The 23,691-nt window shown below is 36.5% G+C and overlaps 3 protein-coding genes and 1 long non-coding RNA gene across 13 annotated transcripts; 2 read left to right on the top strand and 2 right to left on the bottom strand.

The window, feature by feature from the left end:
• Positions 1-9: 9 nt before the first annotated feature.
• LOC113695239 (uncharacterized) lies at positions 10-5,497 on the top strand. 6 transcript variants are annotated; one of them, XR_011815682.1, is made up of 14 exons: positions 18-442; positions 724-779; positions 950-1,038; positions 2,430-2,486; positions 2,639-2,717; positions 2,845-2,880; positions 3,056-3,143; positions 3,282-3,328; positions 3,429-3,510; positions 3,624-3,716; positions 3,849-3,931; positions 4,171-4,252; positions 4,848-4,944; positions 5,222-5,497. It is a non-coding gene; the product is annotated as an uncharacterized lncRNA (long non-coding RNA). The 6 variants fall into 6 exon arrangements; XR_011815681.1 differs by having other exon boundaries at positions 19-442; positions 3,853-3,931; XR_011815680.1 differs by having other exon boundaries at positions 10-442; positions 2,974-3,143; positions 3,624-3,931.
• Positions 5,498-6,549: 1,052 nt separating this feature from the next.
• LOC113695007 (dual specificity phosphatase Cdc25-like) lies at positions 6,550-9,327 on the bottom strand. The gene is made up of 3 exons (XM_027213954.2): positions 9,119-9,327; positions 8,845-8,983; positions 6,550-6,936 (listed from the first exon to the last, which is right to left on the bottom strand). The coding sequence occupies exons 1-3, from the start codon at positions 9,199-9,201 to the stop codon at positions 6,754-6,756; spliced, it is 405 nt and encodes a 134-aa protein (XP_027069755.1). The 5' UTR covers positions 9,202-9,327; the 3' UTR covers positions 6,550-6,753.
• Positions 9,328-10,513: 1,186 nt separating this feature from the next.
• LOC113697006 (uncharacterized) lies at positions 10,514-18,301 on the top strand. 5 transcript variants are annotated; one of them, XR_003449751.2, is made up of 16 exons: positions 10,515-10,783; positions 10,862-11,294; positions 11,858-11,933; positions 12,034-12,123; positions 12,204-12,248; positions 12,547-12,627; positions 13,291-13,387; positions 13,499-13,557; positions 14,588-14,698; positions 14,807-14,943; positions 15,159-15,198; positions 15,700-15,762; positions 15,847-16,040; positions 17,043-17,538; positions 17,737-17,818; positions 18,070-18,301. XR_003449751.2 is itself a non-coding variant. In XM_027216413.2 (15 exons), exons 1-14 carry the CDS (start codon positions 10,651-10,653, stop codon positions 17,530-17,532), a joined length of 1,998 nt encoding a protein of 665 aa, XP_027072214.1. In that variant the 5' UTR covers positions 10,514-10,650; the 3' UTR covers positions 17,533-17,538; positions 18,070-18,301. The 5 variants fall into 5 exon arrangements, 4 of the variants coding, with proteins under 4 accessions (XP_027072214.1, XP_027072215.1, XP_027072212.1 ...); XM_027216413.2 differs by lacking the exon at positions 17,737-17,818 and having other exon boundaries at positions 10,514-10,732; XM_027216414.2 differs by lacking the exon at positions 17,737-17,818 and having other exon boundaries at positions 10,515-10,732; positions 13,517-13,557.
• A 2,774-nt stretch (positions 18,302-21,075) lies between these two features.
• Positions 21,076-23,375, bottom strand: LOC140008298 (probable xyloglucan endotransglucosylase/hydrolase protein 32). The gene is made up of 4 exons (XM_072052201.1): positions 22,942-23,375; positions 22,721-22,821; positions 22,388-22,605; positions 21,076-21,518 (listed from the first exon to the last, which is right to left on the bottom strand). Exons 1-4 carry the CDS (start codon positions 23,159-23,161, stop codon positions 21,152-21,154), a joined length of 906 nt encoding a protein of 301 aa, XP_071908302.1. The 5' UTR covers positions 23,162-23,375; the 3' UTR covers positions 21,076-21,151.
• Positions 23,376-23,691: the final 316 nt, after the last annotated feature.

Genomic DNA, 23,691 nt, shown 5'->3' with positions numbered 1-23,691 from the left:
TCAATCACGTACAAGTTTCCGAAAAGGAAATTCGCATGAAAGAGAGAGACACGACGGTGACTTCCAAACCCGCACAAGGGTTAACTTGTTAACATATCTAGTCTATTGGGGAATGGGGAAGTTTTCAATTGGGCTTCAATTGCTGACGTGGCTTGCTTGCATTGGTTGATTGGTGGTCGTCCGGCCCGTGGGAATTCCGAATCGATGGTCGTCCAGCACTCCAACCCGTGTGAATTCCCACGCGTGAATTGCATTGGGCTCGATGCTTCAGAGGAACTTCCTTTCCTCTCTCTGTCCGTCAATCTCCTTTCTCAATCGTCATCTCTTTCTTTTTCTTTCTTCAGAAAACCCTCATCCTCTCTTCTCTTCATTTTCATCTGTTCTTTTTTCGCTTTTGACTGAGAACAACTACAACAAGGAGGATGGTTGGGATTTTTTTGGGGTTTGTAATCTCTTCTTCTTTCTCTCTCTAGCCATTTGGATCTTTTTTTGTGAGGGGTTTAGCAGTCATACCTCAGACGAACACTCTTCCTTTCTCGCTCTCCCTCTCTGTCAAACGATGGCCAGATCTATCATTCATCTACATGTTTTCTTTCTTCTTTGTTAATCAACAAAAATTAAAAACAAATAAGCCACTGTGATGTTTTTCTGTTTAGTTTTTGTTTATTTCTTTTTTTTTTCTTGAATTTGCAGTTACTCACAATCGCATTTTGCTTCTCATAGATTGCGGACAATGGATTGAAAGTCCACGAGAAGGAGAAAAAGAATCAACTTTCCAGGTTGTGCGATTTTCTTTAATTTATTTTTCAGTCTTTTTCCAATTTTACTCTAGCCTTCAAATTTTTGTTTCCGTTTTTTTTTGTAAGAAAAGTTTCTGATTTCAGATCTCTTGCTTAGTACTTTAGTTTTGTTGCTGTTAATGATTTCATTTCTGCTGTCTATTGGACAGATAGGGATCTCATTTTTTCTTTTAATAAATTGAGGGAAAAATGGAAGAAAAGTCGACGGGAAGAAGAAGAAAAGATTTAACTTTTCAAGGTTCGAATTTTTCTGTAGTTTATTTTCCAACCATTTTTCTAATTTTATGCTAAACTGGACCTTCAAGTTTCCGCTTCCTTCTTTTTTCTTTTTGTTTTTGGCTTTTCCATTGAAGATTATATGTTTTAATTTCTTGTTTAGTTATTTAGTTTTGCTGCTGCTAATAGTCTTATTTTCCATTTATGTCATATTTTGATTTCTGTTTAGTAGATTGAGGAAAAACGCAAGAAATATCCACTTAATAACTGCCAGTGCGACATTCATTGAAGATAATGCATACATGGTGGTAAACAGACTGATTTTGTATTCTTTGGGGGTTTTTCCCCCTGAATAAGAGAAATTTTTCCCTTCCCGAGATTCTTAAATGTATATGCTGATAGGATTTAGATTATCACCTAATTGTGTTCTTTTGTTTATTTGATAGATTGTTTTCCTCAACAATTGAAGGTTACGAAGCTAGAATAGAAACTCCCAGGGGGTTGATACATGTACATTTGCTTGTGAAAGTTAAAAATAACATATTGAATAGTTGTGCCTTTTAATTTTCTTTGCCTTTCTACTCTTGAATGATGAGTTGGACTGGGACAATTTTTTTTCTGGCCTGTTCTTCCTTTTTTTTTCTCGGCTCTCTTACCTCGTCAAAGAGCCTATTACTTTGGTTATTATCATAGCATGGTTAGGTTACACAATTTGTTTCGCCAATTTAATGGGTAGATTTTACAAACTTACTTTTCTTCTTTGCATTTTAATCTTGATAACACCTCATTAATGTTTCAAAAACTAGAAGATCAATTTTTTAGCAAATGCTTGTACATTTTGAGCAGTATCATTTAATTACATGGCTTTGTTCTAGAAGTGTTTGTGAGCAAGTTGGGTAAAGCAGTGTTGACGATTGAACTATGTGGTTCATTGCCTACAATAGCAATCTATTCTGCCCATAGTAATTGTAAGACAAAACAGCCAAGTTTGATCTCATAATTGTTTGTTTATACTTTTATGGGTTTTTTTAATATTATTGACAATATCTTACTTGAGCTTTTATTTCGTATGTGCATTTGCCAAATGAGATTTTTAAAGCCCTTTTTTCTATGGTTAGTGTGAAGTCATTTTTTCAGTGTATGTAATATATGGTTCTTGGTATCTCAACGTTATAGTATTCAAATGTGAAAACAGTTTGAAAAAATGGAAGGAATATCTACTGAAAGGAGAAAAAATTTTAACTTTTCAGGTTATGAATTTTTTTTGATTTATTTCCCTGTCATTTTTCCAATTTTACACTAGATTGGACCTTCAAGTTTCTGCTTCCTTTTCATTTCTGAAGTTTTTAATTTCTTGCTTGCTTCTTTAGTTTTGCTGCTCCTCATAATCTTAGATTGCTGCCTATTTGATAGATTGAGGAACATCACAAGGAAATACTAAAGGGAGGAGAAAAAGATTTCGCTTTTCAGGTTATCGTCTTTTCTTTTTATTTTGTGGTCATCTTTCTAGATTACCTTAAATTTGAATTTTAAATTTCTGATTTTTGTGCTATGTAGTGGTTTTCACGAAGTGTCTGGTGGGTGTTGAAATTGTTAATTTTACCAATTCTTTTTTTTTTTAGCTATTGCCTTCTCAACATGAATTGTTATGCATCTGAATCATATATGAAGCTGGGAGGTTCAGTTTGAAGTACTCTTGAGGTGGATATCTTTTCTCATAATTGTTATGCATTATACTCGTGTTCTATCATTTGCCATGCTGAATTTATCAATCATGCTAATATAGTCTTTGATAGCCATATATTGAAGGTTTTTTTAAATAATGTAGGTTATTCTTCTAGAAGCTGTGGATGTTGAAGAAAAGGTAAACAATTATCTAAAGGAAGAAATAGTTGAAAGAGATCAATCAATATTGCTTCATTTTTTCTAGACATACTTTTGTTTTCTCACCTTGTAGTTTCCTCCCAATGCTGTACTGATGTGTTTATCACCTTGGCATTTATCACCTCTCTCCCAATGCTGCCATTTTGACTACCAAGATCGACCCAAAAAAAATTACGTCAAATCATTCTGGAGGGGATACGAAAAGAAATTAAGCATCTGCATGGTAATCGAGTGACTTTTAAGGTTAGCTTCCTGTTATTTTGTAGATATTTCTTGGTTGTGAATTTTTCTTTTTCATTTTTAAAATTTTATGACTATTAGGTATCATTTGGTGATTATTTTGTTTTTTGGTTTCTTTTGTGTGCATTATGACTGGTAAAGAAATAGAAGAGTTCACAAAGAGAACTACGCGCAGTTGGTTTCTTCAGGTTGTTTATTGCTTGGTGTGGTTATACGGTAGTCTTTAAAAGATTTTTTTTGAGGGTTTTCTTGTCTAACTTTATATTTGTTGTGATATTGCATGTTCAGATATGGAAAATCTTTTGCAATGTGTCTTGCCTACGGTTTTTCATATAAATATTCTAAGAAGATTATTCTCATTGCTTAAAGGGTTTGTTCTTTCCTCCCCTGCCTAAACTTCTCTAGCCTTTTTTTCCCTTTTTGTTCTCTGGTTTAGTTGTCTAACATTGTGGCTTGTTGTGGTTATTTTTTTTCCCTTTGTAGGATAATAGGGTTGTTCTAGATCTTCTCTCTCTGCTTGATCGTCTTTAGCTCCAGAAGCAAGGAAATTTGCAGAATCGATCTCCAAACTATCTTGTTTTTTGTTGCCTCTTAATCTTTATTTCCTTTCTATATTTATTGGTTTTATTCCCCAAAAATTTTCACCTGGTTAATATCTAAATTTTGCCTATATTGTTCCTTTTTTCTCTATCCATGCTTTCTCACAAGACAGATGCAGCCAAGAGAAGATCATCACCGAGAAACATTGCGGGCAATTTTGCTTCCTTGGGTTTCGTCCTTCTTCATCTCAGGTTTTCTCTATTTTATTTTCATTTTTTTAACTTTTGTACTCTTTTTTAAGTAGTTTCTATGTTACTTGTTTCTTTCTTTTGGGTCTCTAGAGCCCCCTGTACAAACTTGTATGATATTTATTATATCTGGAAAAATTACTTGGTAGAGAAACTAAAGGAAAAGGTTGTCGAGAAACTCTGGAAAATGGAGTTTTCATGGCTCATCTGATGGGTTTTTTTTTTTGGTTTGTTATGTGCAGGGGTACGTTCACTTATTGACTCACAAAGACGATCCATATGGTAACCAACCCAAAGTCTCCATTTGTGGAGATCAAATTTCATGTCAGTGACTATTAAAAACTTTAGTTATTTTTTTCGTGTCTTTATTTTGGAGAAAACTATTTTTCTTATTTTTTTCCCTTGTGAAGTTTTGGTTCTCATTTTCCGGACAGTGTATATGGATTCTTTAAAACAAAAGAAAAAAATACTTTTGTGCTTTCTTAGTTTTTTTTTTCAACAAACGTTGTGTTTTCTTAGTTGCTGATAAAAGCACTGGAACTGATCAAGGAGATACTCATTTTAAGAAGAAATAATAAAATTACATAGTCCTAAGCGATTTTTTTTTGGAGAAAAATTTGCGTGAGTTGCATCTATGGTTGTAGAATTAGTTATTAGAATGATTGAAAAATTGGATTTTGATCGACTCATTATAGATGGTAAGAGCTTGAAAGTAAGATTGGATTTCTACTATTGCTTTAGGTAGAATAATTTCAAATGTATTACACTTTGAATATGTCTGAAGATCCAAGTTTTATTTGATTTAACTGTTCCACTGATGATGCATTATCCTGCTGGGTTTAATTATTCTTGCTGACTTTGGTTAAGATTGTCTTTGTTGCTTTTTCAGTTCTTGAGATATTCCTTTTCGTTTGTTTAGAACATTAAAAGCAGAAGTGTGAAGACGCTCATGGGTTATTTGCATTAATATCATCAAGAAATTTTGTCGGATCTCATTGCTTTTGGTTTCTCGTAAGGTACTGTCTTGTCCTTTTACTTATTTATTTGCTTATTTTGACTTTCGGACTATTATTATAGGTTGGTATAAATTGTTTTTTTTTTTTCAAAATTTGATGTTTCTAATCAGAATTAAGTGTTCCATAGAAATTCAAATTCCTATGATATTTTCTTGAGGAATTTTTTGTTCAAATGTTTAGTAATCTGGTTTATGACATTGCTTCTTGTCTGTAGCTTTTAACTTGGAGTTTTGTCTATAGAGAAGTTTTTCTAAACCCATCGTTCACTGTTGGATAGGTATTTGCTTTCAGCCTTTCACGGGAACGAGAGGAGAGTCTGAATGAAGCTAGAGCTCTCTGATGCTATTAGTCATCGAAAGTCTAGAATCATTTTGCTTGTGGCCAATTAGAAATACTTTTTTCTTTTCTTTGTCAATTTGTTCAATTGGCATTGGTATATGGTTTAGTCTCGCTAAGTAGATTTTCTTTTTATACTGCATGTATATGCATTTTATTATTCGATTGAATATACTGTAAAGGAAACTTATTGCTATTAAATATCCTTTTCTAGGAACTGACAACTTGATCTGTGATTTTTATCAACAAAAAACAAACTTATAGCTATTAAATGCGTTTTTTAGGAACTAACAACTCACTTTGTGTTTTTCTTCAAGCTAATATTTTTTTCCCTTCTCCTCCATTGCATGTGTCTTTTTTTATTTCTATTTTCATTCTATGCAAAAGCAAGGAGCATCTTAATGCTCTTAGTAGTCTATTCATTGTATTGTCTTGCATTTCTTTGACAGATTATTCATATTCACTGCTTAATAAAACTACAAAAACAAAATGACAAAGTTTTTGGTGTATCTTTTTGTAACTTTTCATACTTAATATTTGAATTTGAATCATTGGGCATTTCTGGGCAATCTTGAAAATTACACCGCGCATCGCGCGGTGTTCTCCTCCTAGTTTAGGAGAAATTTGCTGGGATCTCATCACAAACAGCAAGAGCCGGTCGGTTTCTCATGGTAAACCGTTAAAAGCAATGACCTGTAACAGTAGTCAAATGGCATTAACCGTTTGAATGATTGCTTTGATGAATGTCCTGCCTCCGGCCTGAATCAATTGGGCACTTCTCAAGCATAAAAAAACGAACCTTGGATTCGGCGAGCCATCTCAAATCTACTCCCTCCGTCCCATTTTGATAGTCTTATTTACCTTTTTTGTCTGTCCCAAATTGTAGTCCACTTTCCCATTAAAAAATGTAGTAATCTTTCAAATTATCTAAAATACCCTTATTAAATATCTTGTTATTAATACATTGTTATTAAATACTAACTCACTACATTGAATACATTAAGTTTTTCCAATACTAACCCATTAGCTGTAACTGATATTAATTGACACTCTTCGTGATTAGCATAAGGGTATTTTAGAAAATTATTAATCTAAATTTATGTTTCCAACCAAATTAATTACACTTTCTTAATCTGTGTGAAAAAAAAAGAGCAAAACTAACAAAACGGGACGAAGGGAGTATTTATATTTCTGAGATTTGATTTTTAAAAAAAAATCTATATTTCTGAGACAGCCACAAACTCAGAGCTTAGACAGTTTAGGCCACGATACCGTGCTTAATGTTGGTAGATTCTCCCTTTAAAACAAAAAAAAAAAAAAAGCATTCATAACAAATACATTCCTGGTCAAAAAATTTGAAGCTTCTTTCCAAATTCTATATTACGTGGAGCACGTACATGATTGTTCGGATTTGAGTTCCAGCTTGTATATATCTTTCAAGGGCAATTAGGTCCCCCTCAGGCAAAGCCACACCTAAACTGAAGGTACTCTGCTGTCTCCCTTGCACGGGATCTCAGTGCAGCGGCAAACAGGTCTACCCGAGGCTTCCCATCCGTTGTATCCACGTTCAAGAATCATAATATTTTTTATTCCGGCATCCTCTTTCATTTCAGCCAGATAATCAGCAAACCTTCTGGCGCATCTTGGTCCACGAACCTACAGAAGAGTCAGTTGCCAGTCAATTCTCTGTCCAAGATCCACAATAAGACTAACCTGTTACTATCAAATTCATGGAGTGAAAAGTGAATACAGGATTTTGACACTGAAGACGCGCCAATACCCTGAAGCTCAGAAGTGTGTCTAATTTCGAATCAGCGCAAGGCCACAGACCTTGGCACATGCGAGATGCAACTTGGAACCGTACCACAGATCAAAACACACTTCACTGCTAATACAGTTTAAGCAAAATTACCATTGTCAACCATTGCGATTCTGGAAAAGCAGGAATATGCCTATGGACTTTCAAAATGCTACATTGAGATCTAAATTCAAAACTTCACAAATAAACAACCGAAAGAAGAGTGCTTGGTCACAAAAGGCTTGCAATGGGAGAATATTAAACATATCGACACCAAAAAACCCGTGGCATTATAACTAATCATTCCCTCCCAACACACCCCTCCCCCTCCCCCCCAAAAAAAAGAAAAAAAGACCTCCCCCCTGCCAAACAACAACCACTTATCCTCCTTTTCTTCCTTATGCCATGCTCCAAGTCAACCACAAACACCAAGAGAAATTCAAATTCGATACAGATTGGTGCTAATGTAGTACAACTAACATGAAGAGCGAAAGAGAGCGCAAGAAAGTGAGAGATGAGCTTTTTCAAACAAATATTAATTTGATGAAGAGATCGACAAGAAAAGTGCAGAAATCATTAATTGGGTAGTAAAAGGAAAACAGTTCCATTGTGACTTGTGGTCTATCCAGATTTATAACTCGTAGTCAGACAACTGCTTGTCCAGGTTGTCTCACTGTATGGCTCAAAGGATGGTTGTTGTTGTTGTCCCCCCCCTCCCACTCCCACCCCCCCCCCAACCCCAAAAACCCTAGGCTCAACAAATGCAGTTCACTTTTGCTGGGTGTTTTGTATTTCGATTGAGGGATTTGATTAAGGATTTGAAATCCTCTCAAATCCCTCTAGTTGTTTATGATATTTAGGAAGTATTTGGATTTGAAAATTACAAATTATTCTAGTATTTAAAATATATTTTAATAATTGGTGTATTACAAACCCAGATGCTTATTAAACAATCCAAACAACTAGGGCGATTTGGATGGACTTCAAATTCTTCATCAAATTCCTCAATCCAAACGAATGAATAACAACACTTGCATACGCCAACATAACAACACTTGCATACTTACCATCCCTTGAAACCTCTGTCACAATATGATGTTAAAGTACAAAAGCCATGAATAAATGACTTCTTCCAATTGAATTTAGAGATCTTCTGAAGCAATTAAGAATTATATGATCGATCGAGAAATTTATGATGCAACAACAAACAAAACCTGAGTCCCAAAGAACAGCACCAAGCAGCATACTTGCTTGTAGAACTTAAAGACTTTGATACTCCTGAACCCAAAAATGTAGAAGGCAGACCAAGTATAGGTCTCAATTTTACTATCATTCTACAGGATGAAAGTGAATTGTCCTGCATACTGTCCTTCATGCATTCCCACTTTAGCCAAGAGAACATAGTGCAATCAGTGTAGCAAAATATTAGTAGGAAGTGTTATTGCAAAACTAACGCTCTCTACAAGATTCCACCCGACAGAGTCCTCGGTTTTGCTGTTTACTCAGCTGCCAAGACAAACCACTCTAATTGACATACCCAACAAAACCCGTCAATCGTCATGCTTATTTCACTGATAATGGATCAAATTAAAATACTCACAGACAGTGCCAACGCAAAAGGGGGCCAAAAAAAAAGCGCTAGAATGCAGAAAAAAGATATTAGATCGTGGGTTCTTACAAATTGCAGTGCAAACCTACTTTTATATATATTGAAGTTCTACAGTGAAATAGTAAACCAAAAGCGTGAGCTTTAGCAACTGCAATACCTGGCTGAGAGCGCAATGGAAAACCAAGGTGTCCTTCCCTTTAGCGGCATCAATAAGACTCGGGATTTTGTCAAGAAAAGTATCGCTGGCGAAGTGGAGCGATCCAGCTATGTGCCCATCGTAACTCCTTTCGTCATCTCTTTAGATGTGTTTGAAGATTTAAAAGCAATTCGTGAAGATATTGTTCTTACTACCAATTAATGAATCGAAACTACAAGTAATAGAGGGATAGAGAGAGCAGTAAGTAAATTGATTGATGGTTGGTAAGAGTTACCTAACGTCTACGATGGCAATATTGGGTCGACGTTTCAGGGAGAGGAGCTGAGAGGAGGTAATGTACGAGATGCTCCGTGACATTTCTTTTCAACTTTCTTCGGTTCTTTTCCTTTGCCGATGAGCCTCCGCCGCCCAAGAAAACCCGGCTTTATATTTCTAACCAGGAAAAAGCTTTCCGCTCTCCTTCTGTTTCGTTTTTCAAGGGAAGGGTATTACCCTACCTTAAAAATGGACAGTAGACTATTTGTCAAAATTTATTTATTTGTAATATTAATATATATTTATTATTATTTTTTTATCTCAAATACATTATACAAAAGAAAAATCTTACAATTTGAAAAAATTATTTCAAATAATTTACTATCCAAATACACTAATTGCTGAACTATGACTCGATTATGCATTGGCTAAAACACCTAAATCTACTAAGACACAAAAGTTTAGAGATTAAATTAACTGGACCCTGTTTGATAACTCAGTTTAACTTAAATTTAATAGATTCAGATTTTAACATGTTAATAAGCGTTTGATGAACAAAAAATGGAACATCTGAATTTATTAAGTGATACTGATTATTTTAGGCAAAACTCGTTTCTAAAAATAAGTGATAAACTATTCATTTATCACATAGTCTGCGTTTGATAAAACTGAAACCTAAAAATCAAAACCTGAAATTTGAATTCATTAAATTATTGAATTGTTATGTATTAAATCTAATATATTTGAGTGTATATCACATTCAATTATAAGTGAATAACTTATCACTTAATTTTGAGAGTAAATTTTATCTAAAAAATTTAATTTTTATTTAATTAATTTAAATGTTCAATTTTTTATTATCAAACTCATCTGAACATGTTAATATCTGAATCCATTAAATTTAAGTACTGAATTAAATTATTAAATGTGATATACATTCAAATGTATTTGATGTACTACTTAACAATTTAATATATATCCTCGAGCTCGCGAGCCGGCTTAATATTTTGAGCTCGAGTTCGACTCGAACGGCTCGATTCGTTTGCAGCCCTGTTCGGGAAATCAAGTATTAGACTCGTTGGGTACATGGGTCGATTATGAAATAAGTATAATTGAACAGGTTTGAATTCAAAATATTCAATTTTGATTTGAAGCCGACTCATTGACGAGCCTATCTACTGTTGGATTTTGTGTACTCAATAAAATTTTAGTCCTTATGGATTAATCAACTTTGATAGTTATATCTTTTAAACTCTATATCCAATTAAAAGAAAATCAATTGAGGAGTAGTCGTGGAAAGAAAAATATTTTAGCTAAGAAGTTTTGGTTCATACTTTTTTTAATTAAATTGTGGGTAGGTTTGACGAGACATGTAAGATGACGGGGCGGAGGGAGTATAAAAAGGTAATTTGAATCTAAGTTGTGCACGAGGAGGGTAATTTGTAACTTGATGAGGTCGAGGATGATTGAAACCGACTTCGGTAACTATTCTAGATTCTTGTCAGAAAGAAGAAATGAAAGGAGAAGGGAAAGGCAAGACGGGGTTTAATAATGCTAACCATTAATTTTTTAATAGTGAAACAAATACAGGTTGGGTTTTTCTGCGTTCGCTCCATAGAACACGAAAAAAGAGGCAATTTTTTCCCTCCAACTCCTGAACTTCACAACTGCAAACAAAATCCGGGTACTGAATTGCCCGTCAAATTTAAACCTTGTTTAGCTGTCTTTAACCCTCTCTCTCATTTTTTTCATCTATTTTTAGGAATCTCTATGCCGGATGATGCAGACCCGGATTATGCAATGTACATTCCATTGATTCAGGACCCATACCCTATGGAAATCGATTACTACGACGAAGAACAAGAGGACGAGGACGACGACACTGCAGCTGCTGGGACGCAGAATGTTATGTTTCCGGGACCAGCGGCAGGTAGGGTTTTGGAGGGCAGTGGTGCTACTACGACGGCTTCGTCTCAGGATGGTTTAAGTTACCGTGAGTATCAGGGTTTTAGGGATGCACCTGAAGCAAGGGACCAGCCTAGTCCTAAAAAGTCTAAAAGGGGTGAAGCGACACCGCTGAAGGATGCTAAATGGGAAAATCCTGGTGAAGGAGACTGGCATAGGGATGAGCTTGACGGGTTATTTTGCCCAATCTGCCTGGAGGCCTGGACCAGTGGCGATGATCATCAAGTCTGGTCCGTGCAATTATCTATCCTTTTGGCGTCTACTGGTTAATTCATATTTTCCTTGTTAAATTTCATATTTGTTGGTGCTCATCAAGGAGGCATTGGATGGGTTACTTTCTCTTTAATTTTATATTCCTTTGTTTTGTTGGTTGTCCATTACAAGAACATGGAAATCTTCCTAGGGCAAGTCAAATGGAGGTTGATTAATAGACTCCCACTTTGGGTTATATTACTGAAATTTTTGTTTCGTCTAATGCAAGGAGTACGGGTTCTGTAAATAGCATATACTAGTATTTATTAGGACTGTTGCAATTTTACTAAATCGGTGGTCCTTAGCTTTTTATATCCATCACCCTACTGTTTGTAAAGTTGTTTTATAATCCAAAAGTTTGAAGCAGTGTGAGCCCGTTTTCATCACCAACAGGAGAAAATGTACAAAAAATTACTCAAGCAACCATATCATTGCAGAGAAACTTGTTCTTGCAAACTATTATATTGTTACATTATCTGCTATGCATTTAAAACAAGTGAACTAATGGCAGTAGTTTCAATGCTTTGTTTGTTCCTTTTAGCTGTATTCCATGTGGTCATATATATGGGATGTCTTGCATCAAAAGATGGCTGAAGCAATGTGGAAGTCCAGGGAAGGTGCTCTCCTCACTGAACATGACCCTTTTTTGCTAGGTTTACTAGCACTGTTTAGAGTATTACTTTCATAACTGTGGCTTTTATTGTGCATCATGTGTAGTGCCCTCAATGCAACATGAAGTGCACACTAGAAGATATCAGAGTGCTTTATGCCTCGCGAATCGTTGTTGTTGATGGAGAGTTGCAAAAGGTCATGTTAATTTTAAAGATGCTATTATATGATGCAAATTTTTGAGATTTTTTAGTTGACAGAGGTTTTTATTTTTGCAGAAAGTTCAATCTCTTGAATCTAAATGCACTTCCTTGGAGAAGAAGGTAAGGGAAATATAAGAGGGTTGAGTTTTTTGTTCTTTGGATGTGGAACACTATATTCTTGAACTCATACAAAGGGTTGAATTAAATAATATTTCTGGACTGCTTGCATCATATTCTGTAATGCAGCGCCTAACTCTGTACTTTCCATTTGAAAAGCTTCCACTTGTATGATCCCGAATTAGTGTGTCAAATACTTGGTAAACTTTATCTTTCTTCTGAAATTAGAGTTGTCACTTTAGACAGTCTATTTCATATTTTCTTCAAATAGATAGTTCCTTGAACTTGAATATTTGTGCAGAATCTGATCTGGTCTAAGAAAGAAAAGGGGTGGCAGAAGAGAGAAGCTGATTTGAGCATGCAGATACAGAACCTTAGAGAGGCATGTCATTCTTTTACATTTACTTCTCAATAGTTCGCATATTATTTCATTTTTTTGTACTTCCAGAGTGGGATAAGATGGGGTTTTGAAGCCACAATATGTCTTTTTCTTGATAGTCTTCATTCTTTACTACATGTTGTCATCATAAGTTTTAGTATGGCTGTTATCTTCCCCCAATTCAGTGACCCGCTTTGATGTAATTTTATTTTCTTTAAAGTTGGTTATCTTTTTCCTGGATGAGTTATGATAGTTTTTATCATAATGTGAATCTGTTTGTTTTAAACACTTTACACTTTCATTTCTTTTTCTATACTTTGAGGCTATGGTCATTGCATTAACTGATGCATAATCGTGCTGTCTTTTAATAACATTATACCAGGGTCCGTTGGAGGAATTTTTTTTTTTTTTTGGTTTCAATCTTTTCCTTCTGTTTAAAGCACTGTTTGTAATTTTGTTGATTAAAGTCTGAGAACTTTTTTTCTTTTTTCTTTTTGTGGCGAAGACATACTAAGATCTTATATTTGAGGCATTTAGGCCCCTCCCAAAATGTTTATAGTAGTAGAAGCATTTTTATTACAGTTTTAATTGGGATTGACAATGTTCTTAGTTTCTTTATTCTGGCCTTTGATATTATTCTCATCTGAACCATTGACTGTTTTTCAGAAAGCTACTTATTTGGAGGGATTGTTGGAAAACATGTCAATAGTGCAATCAGGATTGCCCTATACCAGTCAGGATTGCAAAGGACAACCCCTTTCTGGTAAACAGTTGAGGGACAATCTCTGATTGGTGATTGGACTTTTTGCTTTTCTTTGTGTAGCTTGATTGTTGACTTGCAGTGAAGATTCTAGTATCCATATATGACTTGTAGGCATTTGTTTCAATACAGAGTTTGGCCACCAAGAATGTCCAAATGGTTTTCTGTTGCAGGTTTGACCTTTTCTCTCATCTCCTACAATCCTACACCCTAAGCAGGATATCTGTTTTGTGTTCTAGCTGCTAATATGTTTTATGTGCGTGCTTGGTGTGTCTTTTTCTATAGAGCCCACTTTGCTTCATTCTGAGATTCTGATATGCCAACTGAAGAGAGGAAAGCAATTTTTGTTAACTTTTGTCATGGCTTTATCCCGTTATCTTTAACTGCTATGATTTTTGTCATTCTAATATCTGAAAATGGGAGTTGGCCTTCTGCTTGGCAGCATAATTTAAAAAAAAAAAAGTATTTAAGTAATGGTTAAAACTGTTTAAAGGGTCTCAGATAGATCATTATAAGTATATCAAATGAATAGGAAATGCTTCTGACCTGATAAAGTTGGTTATGACGTATTATTTAGATTCATCTTTCTTATAAACTGTGGTGCTATCTTAGTCATATAGATTCTGAGAGAAGCATCTTCTGGAGATGAGTTTAAATGGATGAATCAATTGCTTCACATGACTGAAAATTCAGCTATACTCTCAGTGTCCAGGCAGTACTGCACCATCAGACAAACAAGAGATTGAAACACTATATTGAACATGTACCGTTGTAGTCACCTTTGGATTATTGGACATAGAAGTGTGCTACCATTGTCCATATGTAAGGCCGAACTTAGCAATAAAGTAGGAGTGATGTAGGTGCCATATGTAAGCCATTGCAGTGGCTTATGACCTTATATATTATGTTAAAAAGTTAAAGGGTTGCTGCAAACTTGGAAACTGATGCTTCCAAGTTTCCACATGGGTATCCAAACACAAAAGTTGTCTTGAATCGTGCTTTTTGTCTTCTTTGCTGTTCATTAGGTGTTTAGCAATTTTAACTCTTGACTCTGAAATTCTGTGATATAGTGTAACACTTTGCACTTCTGAAGGTCGCTTTTTTTTTTTTTTGTTTGCTTGGCATTTTTCCAAGTTCCATTTTATCTTGAAATGAGCATTTATGCCTGTTTATAGACTTGCATAGTGTTTGTGATCTTCACAGACGGACTTACACATTGAGGGTGCTCGATTCTTTGATGTGGATGTTCATAGTCAAACTACGATGGTTGCTCGAAGGCTTTCTGGCTTGGCAGGACCATATGAGCTTACCAAAGTAAAATTCTCCAGACTTTGGATGGAAATCACTAGTATTGATAATTTAGCTCAACGTTTGATATCCTTCTGACCTTTCTTTGCCTTTTTGTGTGCAATGGTTTTGAAGATAAGCTTATTGGCTCCACATGAAAGAGAAAACATTCAGCTTCCTCTAAGCACCAGAGTTATCAAGGATTTACGTGTTTCCCCTCATGCTAAACTTGCACTATTGGCTTCCTTGGGAAAGAAATTATACGTTCTTAGGTGGAGCTTTTTTTTCAATCTCTGTATGTGCATATGTTTTTTCCTTGTGCATCATGAATATCTATAGATATAACCCTTTGGCAAGAAGGGTGGGTCTCCTCAAGAAAGACTGCATCTGCAGCTTTTATAGTGCATTCTGTAACTGAAGTATCTTATGCTTTCTTTTTTCCTTCCCCCACCCCCCCGGGCTGGGCCCCCAAAAATATTTGTCACAGCACGGAAAGCAACAATACCATTGTCACATATGACTTACCGGTAAGATCTTTAGTCTCAGATCTCCTTGTTAACTTTTTTAACCTATCCTTCCAATTTCAGCAGAGAACATAGGTGCTATATGTAGCCTTTGATGCTATCTATATCTTGCAACTTCTGCATGTATGCTCGTTCCAACAATTTGAAACAGTGTTTGCTTCATCACTTGGTTTCTCCAGAGAAGAGGATATGCATGACCAAAAACATTTATTGAAAAAAAACTAATGTGAGAATAAAGTTTCAGAGTTCACCTAATATCATGAAAAATTGAAATTCCTTTGGAAAATTTCATCTGAGATGTGATATATGTCTTAGAAAGGTGGATTAAACTTATGGCTTCATGACAAATCAGTTAGACTAGATGTTCATGTGTATCTCAGCAGCTGTTTCTGTTTTCTTTTTGTATACTTTGAAAATATATGATGTTGTTCAGATCACTTTGCTATTTGTTTGATTATATAATTCTGGGATAGATGAATGGCCTGATAAATCTTGGGTTTCCAGACTGCTGCTTGGTCGTGTACATGGGATCTCAATAATTCGAATTATGTATATGCTGGGTTACAGGTCCTAAGAGTTCACTTTCCTTTCAATTAAGCAAGCTTACCTAAAGCCCAATTTTTATATACTTCCAATTCTTAATGGTTACAGAATGGCATGGTATTGGAATTTGATCTGCGTCAAACTTTGAGACCTGTGGAATCAATGATTGGCTTGACAAGCAACCCAATTCATACTGTGCTCTCTCTTTCAGCTGACTTCGCTGTCAATTCTGGTATTAGATCAGTTCTAACTGCCTCCTCCGTTGGTTTGTGTCATTGGAACTTTGGTTGCAGTGAAGAAAAGTACGTCTCCTCATATTTTTTCTAAGTAATTTATGTTGTTCATACTTAATTGGCATTTTTAAGGTTCTAAAGATTTGTGGATTTGAAATGACTGCAGAAAAGCGATTTTGCTCTTGTTTTTACTTGTTTATCCTACATGATGACTGCGTTAGGGATTATATTTCTGTTATGGAGTTTCTCTCCCCTTGGAAAACATTTTCTTTGGCTCTTGTTTATTTTCTATAAAAGAAAATTTTGTTTTCTATTCCTTGGGCCTAATGATACTCTTATGGGTATACTGGGATTTGGTGGGCTGACTAAGAAAAGAGTTGTTTATATAAGTTGCCTCGAAGGTATGCATTAGGGTATGGATAATTATATTTTGAACCATTAGATTGCTGTAGTTATGAAGCCGAAAAGTGGGACTTGCTGCAATTTGAAAGTTGCACTTCCGACCGGATCTCTGCCTTTGTAACAAGTTTAACTGCCAACTGGAAGCTTCCTTCCGAGGGAGTTCATTGTTTTAACCCTTGACCTATTTAAGTTACTTCCTTAGAGCATCATAGGAATTTGGTTTTCTGCACATGGTTGAGAGATGATTTGAAATAGCAAGGTATTGTTACCATGTTAATCCATTCACTGGGTCAGCAAGAAGTTCCAGTGGATGTTAGCTCTTTGGATATGGGTAGGCACCTTACTTGCGAGGGCATTTGCAATTGCTACTGCACTTGATATATCTGGTGAAACTTGCAAAGGTTTAATGATTTTTGTTTGTATTACGTCTAGCACACGTAGGCGAGGATGTGTTGTGCATGAAAAGTTTTGTTGCTTTTAGATACTTTATTGGAATGGATGATTTTGCTACAATGCTTGTCTGTATTTGTGTCTCTTTTTGGTAACAGTTCTCTTATGATTAGATAAGTATACGCTGCCAATTTTTTAGAAATATGCGTTGAATTAGTCTCATATATTTGTATCTTTTGAGAACAGAAAATTCCATAAACGTTCTTCTTCACATTGCAGGTCTTTTTTGATTCCAGAATCAATGAATGAAGGTGTTTGTATATCTCTTGCTTATGGTCCTAAATGTGGGGATATTGTTGCTTCTTTTCGTCCTAGAGTTGAGACAGCAGGAGTAAACCTTTCGCCTTCGTTGTCCACTCCATCCGCCTCTCTCTTGGGGCAAGGAGTACAGGGTTCTCATGTCCTTTACAAGAGAGTTGGTAGCGCTCAAAGATATCATAAATTAAGGTCTACTTCTGCTAGTGTAAATGACATTCGGCTACCAAAATCTGCTGTAGTTGACAGAGTGAATCTGAAATCGTTGTATGCTGCTGGGGATGAAGTAACAGGTGACTTGGTCTTGCAACAGTTGCCTTGTTTAGTGGATGTTCAGCGTCTAAAGTCTCGGAAATGTGTTCGTGATGTGAAATACTCGCAGATCCTAAACTCGGAGTTGCTCAGTTGCTTGAGTGAGGACACATTGCAGCTTTTTTCGTCTAAGATGTCATGAACAGAGGTACATTTTTTCTGAATGGTTTGCTGTATATTTTTCTGATTTCAATCGGTTTTAATGCCTTGTGTGTTGAGGCTTGCTGTCCTGCACACATTTGAGGATAATAAATGTTTGTTGGGAAAATCTGCTTTCGTATTGTTTTCTGAGGGTCTTAATTGACCAAAATTTGAAATTTCATTTTGATTCTGGAATTTTGTGTAGATTATGAATTAGGAAGAGAAGTACAGGAAAGCAAACATGCCTGCTATACATTTCAAATCGACATAGTTCAAAGTTTTGCACGGTGATGGCTGCTGTATTCCCTTTTAATATTCTTGCATGTTGTAGCAGAACTTCTTCTACATGTATTAGACTTATCCAGTAATCCTCCCATTTTAATTGTTGAGCTTCTAAAGAGATTCTGTGTGAAACAAGTGCTCTACGAATTGACTGAAGCTATATTTGCAGACAGTATTAGTTTTCTAACTCTTCATCTTGCTGCAATTTGGTCCTTTTTTGTTCATATTCCTCACGATATGTAATTGCTGTTTGCAGATAGCAGCTGAAGCAACAAATTCATGATGGATATTTCCCGCTCTAGGAGGCTATGAATATTAAACTTTTTTTTTTCTTTTTTTGCTGTATATATCAAGTTTTTTTTTTGCCTTTGCAAAAGCTGTTAGATAGTTTTAGTTCTATTTTGTAGATAGGCAGTAGGGATTGTCTTTGTAAATCTGGTTGAAGCTTTTTTGTCCAGGCATATTTATTAAAATTTTTCCTTCTCGCGTGCCGTCTCTTTACCATGTTACTATTTATTTTCCTTGCTTCATGGATTTGAAGATTCGAATGTTTTGCTGTTCTATTTCTAGCAGCTCAACTTTGGTGGTTGACAGTTTCAGAATCCAGCCAAGGCTTTTATGCCAATGTTTTTAAAATGAGAAACAGAAATTTTCTTTTACGATATGGACACACACGGTGCATATCTTATCCACTAATATATGATAGTGGGGAAAAATCATACAGTATTATTAAATTCGGTCTGGGAAGGAGCCCGTGAAGGATCGAGTCACTAGTTTTTACTGTACATTCTTTTTTGTTCCCAATCCTTGAGCCGTTGACTTGGGTTGCATAAATTGTTGCTCAATTTGAAGTGGGAAAGGAGAAAAAGATTGAGAGTTGGGTTGTATAATTTTTTGTTTAATTTGAAGAGGAAAACGTAAAAAAAAGATCCGAGCCAGGGTGTATAACTTGTTGTTCACTTTGAAGAAAGAAAGGGGAAAACAGCCCCTTTCGTCCGCTCTCCCCCGCTATGAAAATAATACCTGCTCCGTTCCATTGTTATTATTGTCGCGTCTTCACTTTATTGATGTTTCAAAATAAGAATCATCATTTCATATTTAACACATGCTTTCCAATCTTACTATTTTAAAAAATGGCTTTTTAAAATCCCAATACACATTTGTCAGGAGAATATTTTGAATTTAAAAGATACATATATAAATTTATTAATGCCACCTCATATAAATATAATGATTGCTATGCGTCCATAAAAAGTTGGATTTTCAAAAAAACAACTCTAATATTGGAACGGAGAGGATAATATAACGAATAACAAATTGCATGAACTCGGATCAGTAATAAAGAAATATGCAGCGATTTGATTTGGACTAACCCAATTTGTTTGTCCATTTAGATTGGCGGAATAATGATAAAGAAGCTGGAAGCGGGATGAGAGTCCACGGAAAACAGAATTCATGGCGTCGTTTCGGATTCAGTTTGAAGAGGGAAAAATGGGTAAAAAAAATTATTTGATCTGCCAAATTATCCAAACACACTCACGCATGTATTGTCTCAGCGAGCGTTGGATGTAAGGTAAATATTTAAAATGAAATAAGTGAAAATCTAAAAACAAATAAAAGGAGAATCAGACACCGTGCATAGATGTACTGTATTATTTAGTTCTTCGCCAGCTCAGCTCTGATTCGATTGCTAGCCCTTCATGCATCTTGTTTTTTACCATTCTATATGATCCAAATAAGCTCAGTACTTTCCTTTGTGTGATCTCCAGCTCGTCTTTTCCGGTTTCACCTCAGACGACACGGCCGTCATTCGATGAAAAAAATCAACACTGGAAGGAAGTAAAACTGACTGCTGACTCTCGATTGATGATATTACAAGGATGAACCCATAAACAAATCAATAAGAAAAACCAAATAACGACAATGGTAATGCCTGTCTGCTCTGCTTTTCGTTTTTGTATTTATCATCTTTCGCAACTAATCGTGCAAGTCAAATCCACATTATGAGATGCTAAAATGAGAAAAGGGTTGGGAGGAGAAGGAGATAAAGGGCTTGTGCTGTACCACATCTTTTTAAAACATTCCATCTTCCATTCCCTACATGGAAAAGCTTTGTTAATTGGAGAAAAGCCCCACTAACCATCTGTTTCGTCTCTCAATGCCCTGGAAGAAGGTGCATATAGAGAGGCTTTCTTAATTATTGATTGTTGAAATCATGCCAATGTCCCCCCCCCCCCCCCCCCCCCCCCCCAAAATGAATGAATGCTCATTCATTCTTCATTTCTTCTGCCAATTCGACTCCACGATGTCGGAAAAAGTGACCAAATAAGCCGGTAAAAGGATCTGATAAACGAACGATTGAACTTTCAAAATCTGTTCGATTCGAGGATCTGGACTGCATAATTTGGTTCTCATGATGATGAATCATGATCTCGAGTGCGTGAGATTTGGCTGTTGGACCTATCTATGCAAGTGTCATTAGATTGTCTCGACCAGATTAGAATTTAGAACTAATGAATTTGAAATATTCCTTTCTTCTGCTTAAAAAAAAAAAGCGTACGTACGTTCTTGCTTCTTAAAAAGTTGTTAGGTCATTTGATCCGGTGGTCATCACCATGTTGGTGATGCTAGAGGCCAGAGGTTCAATCCCTGCCTCCCACAAATTTATCACAAATTATGGCCGGTCTTAGTTGACTATCTCCCTGTATCCCTTCCCCTAGATTAGGCTAGCTTAAGTCTTATCGTTGCACGCAAAAAAAAAAAAAAAAGAGAGAGAGAGGTTGTTAGGCCAATGCAGAGTCCGAAACAAATTCGAAGCATTATTCCCACGCACGTAATAATACTAATATTTCATTCGAGTGATAGCTACAATACAGACCATCTGATGGATGAGTGGCCAGAGACCGACCATCGGTTTGTTTCTTTTGCAACAAACCGATTTCGCTTTACTTGGAAATGACAATTGAATGCGTCCAATTGGACGGACAGCCACCGCGGCGTACGTGGCCTCATTATTCCTAGCTGTCACACTCTCTTTATCGTTTTTGTTTTCTTTTTTTTTTTTCGGGTGATGTGTGGTCGTAGATTTGTTATAAGTGTACCGTGTACGTGCAATATCAAAATCAACGAAAACTACACAAATTTCTTATTATCTTTCTGCCTGCCTTTTCTTTTGGGAGATTTTTTGTTGTTGCAATGCAGGCCACCCCAAGGAGAAATGTTGCCCGGGGAGGGGAACCAAAGATCCATCCATTCACACTCGTGAGATTAAGGACTGAATTTTATGTAGAAAAGTGTTGGGTAAATTTCACTCCCAATCGATTTAATATAATAAAAAACTAGCGCCAGCATTCCGGTGTTAGGGAATGGTCCCTTTTGTAGTCCCTGCAATAATCGTAAACCAAGAAGTGACTTTGGACCCACTGCATAGCCCTGTACTGCTGGCCGCTCAGCCCGCCGGAACGAAATGGGGAGGCAGACACCGGGCGACACCAAGCCGGTGCATAGGCGGTGCAACCACTCGCTTTGAAGTTTGTGAATTTTCCGATGAATGGTTGGTAGCGGTAATCGGCCTTGTACTTTCCATCCTCGGTCGCCCAGGAGGATGCATCCCATATGGATCCATACACCCACATTGGCCTCAGGGGGAATGTTGCTGCGCTCTTTCTGGGGTATCTCCTGATCGGAACATCATCCACGAGGAATCTGTAACCCATCAAATTCAATTATGAGGCGATGCATCACTTATTCATTTGTGTGTTCAATGCCATGCAACGACTGGGACAGAAGGCCATCGTGGGAATCAAATCACGAGTGATGGTCATTTCTTTTCTAGTCAACTTTAACGGTCGCATTATTGTATCGAAGTGACTCTGATTTTAATTATTGCATACTCTGTTCTGTACACTCGAATGATACGTGACACTGAGAGGAATCAGTTCCCCACTTGGGGTTAACCATTGTAAATCCACGACTTACTGACATTTTGCATCATAAGATGGGCAGTTAAAAAATTCATACAGTGCAGTGCGAATTTAGAATGGATGAGTTTTCTTGATTCGACAATTGCTGAGAACACTGCAAATGTTAATTATGTTTTGTGTGAACTAAACCCGCCAGGCAGAAAGGTGTTTATGAGAAGTTAATACCAATTGCACCAACTACAGTGCAAGATTCCTAATTCCGCATGTACTTTCTCTGTTTCCGTTTCTTTATGAAGTGAGTAGTACTTAATGATCATGATTACACTAAAAGTAAGTAAACACCCTCTGAGTCTGAGACGGCACCCAGAAATAAATACAGAAAGAGAAAACAAGAAGAAGAAGAAGCTGCAGCTTTAAAAGTTAATGACCACCTGAGGTGGCAAGATCTTATTGGTTGGACTCTGGACCAATAAAGGGTAATAATATGGTAGTGTCCTATACAATTGCTTGCAATATTTATTTGCCTCGTGTAGTTGCACTTGAACACCAGAACATGGATCTTTTTTTTTTTTTTTTTTTTTTTTGCTGGATGGATTTTAAGGATCAAACAAGTTGAGAGAGGAGAGACAGTGTAGCAGGACAGGCACTTACATAATCTCCTTAGGATTCCAGAGGATGGCATAGTGATGAAAATGTCGGGTGGGATCGAACCACAGATGGAACTTCATCTCTCTCCCAATTATCCTCCCATCGCCACTTCCCCGGATGTAAACGTTCGTTTGCAACGTGTACGGCTTCCCAAACGTAGTCCCAAGGAACTCGATATCCACCTCATCATGGAACCCCGGATGAGCTTCGTTGTTAGAAAGCTGCCATTATATTACCCATTCCACATCATGATAATTTACAGTTACCATGTAAAGCCATAATTAATCACAGCAGAGCAAGTCAAAAAAAAAAAAAATTTTTTTTTTCTCTTAGTACATAGAAGGCGGTTATGACTCCTGCAGTATAACCAGGTTGGAGCTTGATGGAAGCACCAAAATAGCCCGATCGAAAGGGTTTCACGGACTTAAACCCGCTACCTGCAGAAATTGAAGTCAGCAAAGCGTAGTACGTTTTGTAAAATAATTCTTTATTTAAAAAAAAAAAAAAAAAAAAAAAACCACAAGTGTTAGTGTAGTAGTGTAGTACTGCTGCAGAACCTGAAGAGCTATCGAGCCAAATAGTAATGCCACTATTGTCAACACTCTGATGATTGGCACCCCAGAGGTTTCTGTAGCCTTTATAAAAGCTCATGGACCTAAACCTGGAACTTGGGTAGTAGCCAGGGGAAGGCGGCCAATAACCAGCATTGGTTGGACTTATTACAACAATGTTGAGTACCATGAGAAGAAGTGGGAGCTGAGAAGGGAAAGCAGCCATTGGTGAAATCAGGTTGGACAGGATAAGCAGCAACGCCACCTGCAGGAATGTGTGAATTGAATTGAAGATGAGAGGAGTAACTAACAACTACGAGCGACACTAGTATAGTAGAAGTATGTAGGATGAAAAACAGAGAGTTATTAAACTATATATAGTAGTGCCTGCTTGGGATATAAATGCAGGTTGAGAGGTAAAGAAGACAGGAGGCTACTAAAGCACTGTGGTGTATGCAAGTGAAAGAGTATGGTGGAACAGTCGATATAAATTAAAAGTCTAGCAGGCCCACTGCCCACCAATGCCAAGATGATTGATGATCATGAATGTTGAATACCATCAACAGTATTTCGTCGGGTAACATATTCCATTGTAGGATCAGAATTTCAAAAATTACAGCTTTGATTCTAAATCCCGAAATATCAAAATTATCCCGAAATATCAAAATTAAGTGTTTTTTTCCCCTCCCCCTCCCCCTCCCCCTCCCCCCAAAAAAGAAAAAAATCCCATTCTGTCAAACATGGAAATGAAGTCTA

The sequence above is a fragment of the Coffea arabica genome, chromosome 6c (genome assembly GCF_036785885.1).
Source record: "Coffea arabica cultivar ET-39 chromosome 6c, Coffea Arabica ET-39 HiFi, whole genome shotgun sequence".
Classification (NCBI taxonomy): Eukaryota; Viridiplantae; Streptophyta; class Magnoliopsida; order Gentianales; family Rubiaceae; genus Coffea; species Coffea arabica.
The sequence above is the reverse complement of the archived record's forward strand: the minus strand, read 5'-3'. Positions and strand labels throughout refer to the sequence as shown.

Excerpts from the sequence above, each read along its gene's own strand:
- LOC113695007 (XM_027213954.2), bottom strand. The coding sequence starts at position 9,201 with ATGTCACGGAGCATCTCGTACATTACCTCCTCTCAGCTCCTCTCCCTG. Across the intron at positions 8,984-9,118 it reads ATTGCCATCGTAGACGTTAG|AGATGACGAAAGGAGTTACG; the intron begins GTAACTCTTACC and ends ACACATCTAAAG. Across the intron at positions 6,937-8,844 it reads TCCATTGCGCTCTCAGCCAG|GTTCGTGGACCAAGATGCGC; the intron begins GTATTGCAGTTG and ends ACTCTTCTGTAG.
- LOC113697006 (XM_027216411.2), top strand. The coding sequence starts at position 10,651 with ATGCTAACCATTAATTTTTTAATAGTGAAACAAATACAGGTTGGGTTT. Across the intron at positions 14,699-14,806 it reads GACCATATGAGCTTACCAAA|ATAAGCTTATTGGCTCCACA; the intron begins GTAAAATTCTCC and ends ATGGTTTTGAAG. Across the intron at positions 15,763-15,846 it reads ATGTATATGCTGGGTTACAG|AATGGCATGGTATTGGAATT; the intron begins GTCCTAAGAGTT and ends TAATGGTTACAG.
- LOC140008298 (XM_072052201.1), bottom strand. The coding sequence starts at position 23,161 with ATGGCTGCTTTCCCTTCTCAGCTCCCACTTCTTCTCATGGTACTCAAC. Across the intron at positions 22,606-22,720 it reads GAGTCATAACCGCCTTCTAT|CTTTCTAACAACGAAGCTCA; the intron begins GTACTAAGAGAA and ends ATATAATGGCAG. Across the intron at positions 21,519-22,387 it reads TGGAATCCTAAGGAGATTAT|ATTCCTCGTGGATGATGTTC; the intron begins GTAAGTGCCTGT and ends GATGGGTTACAG.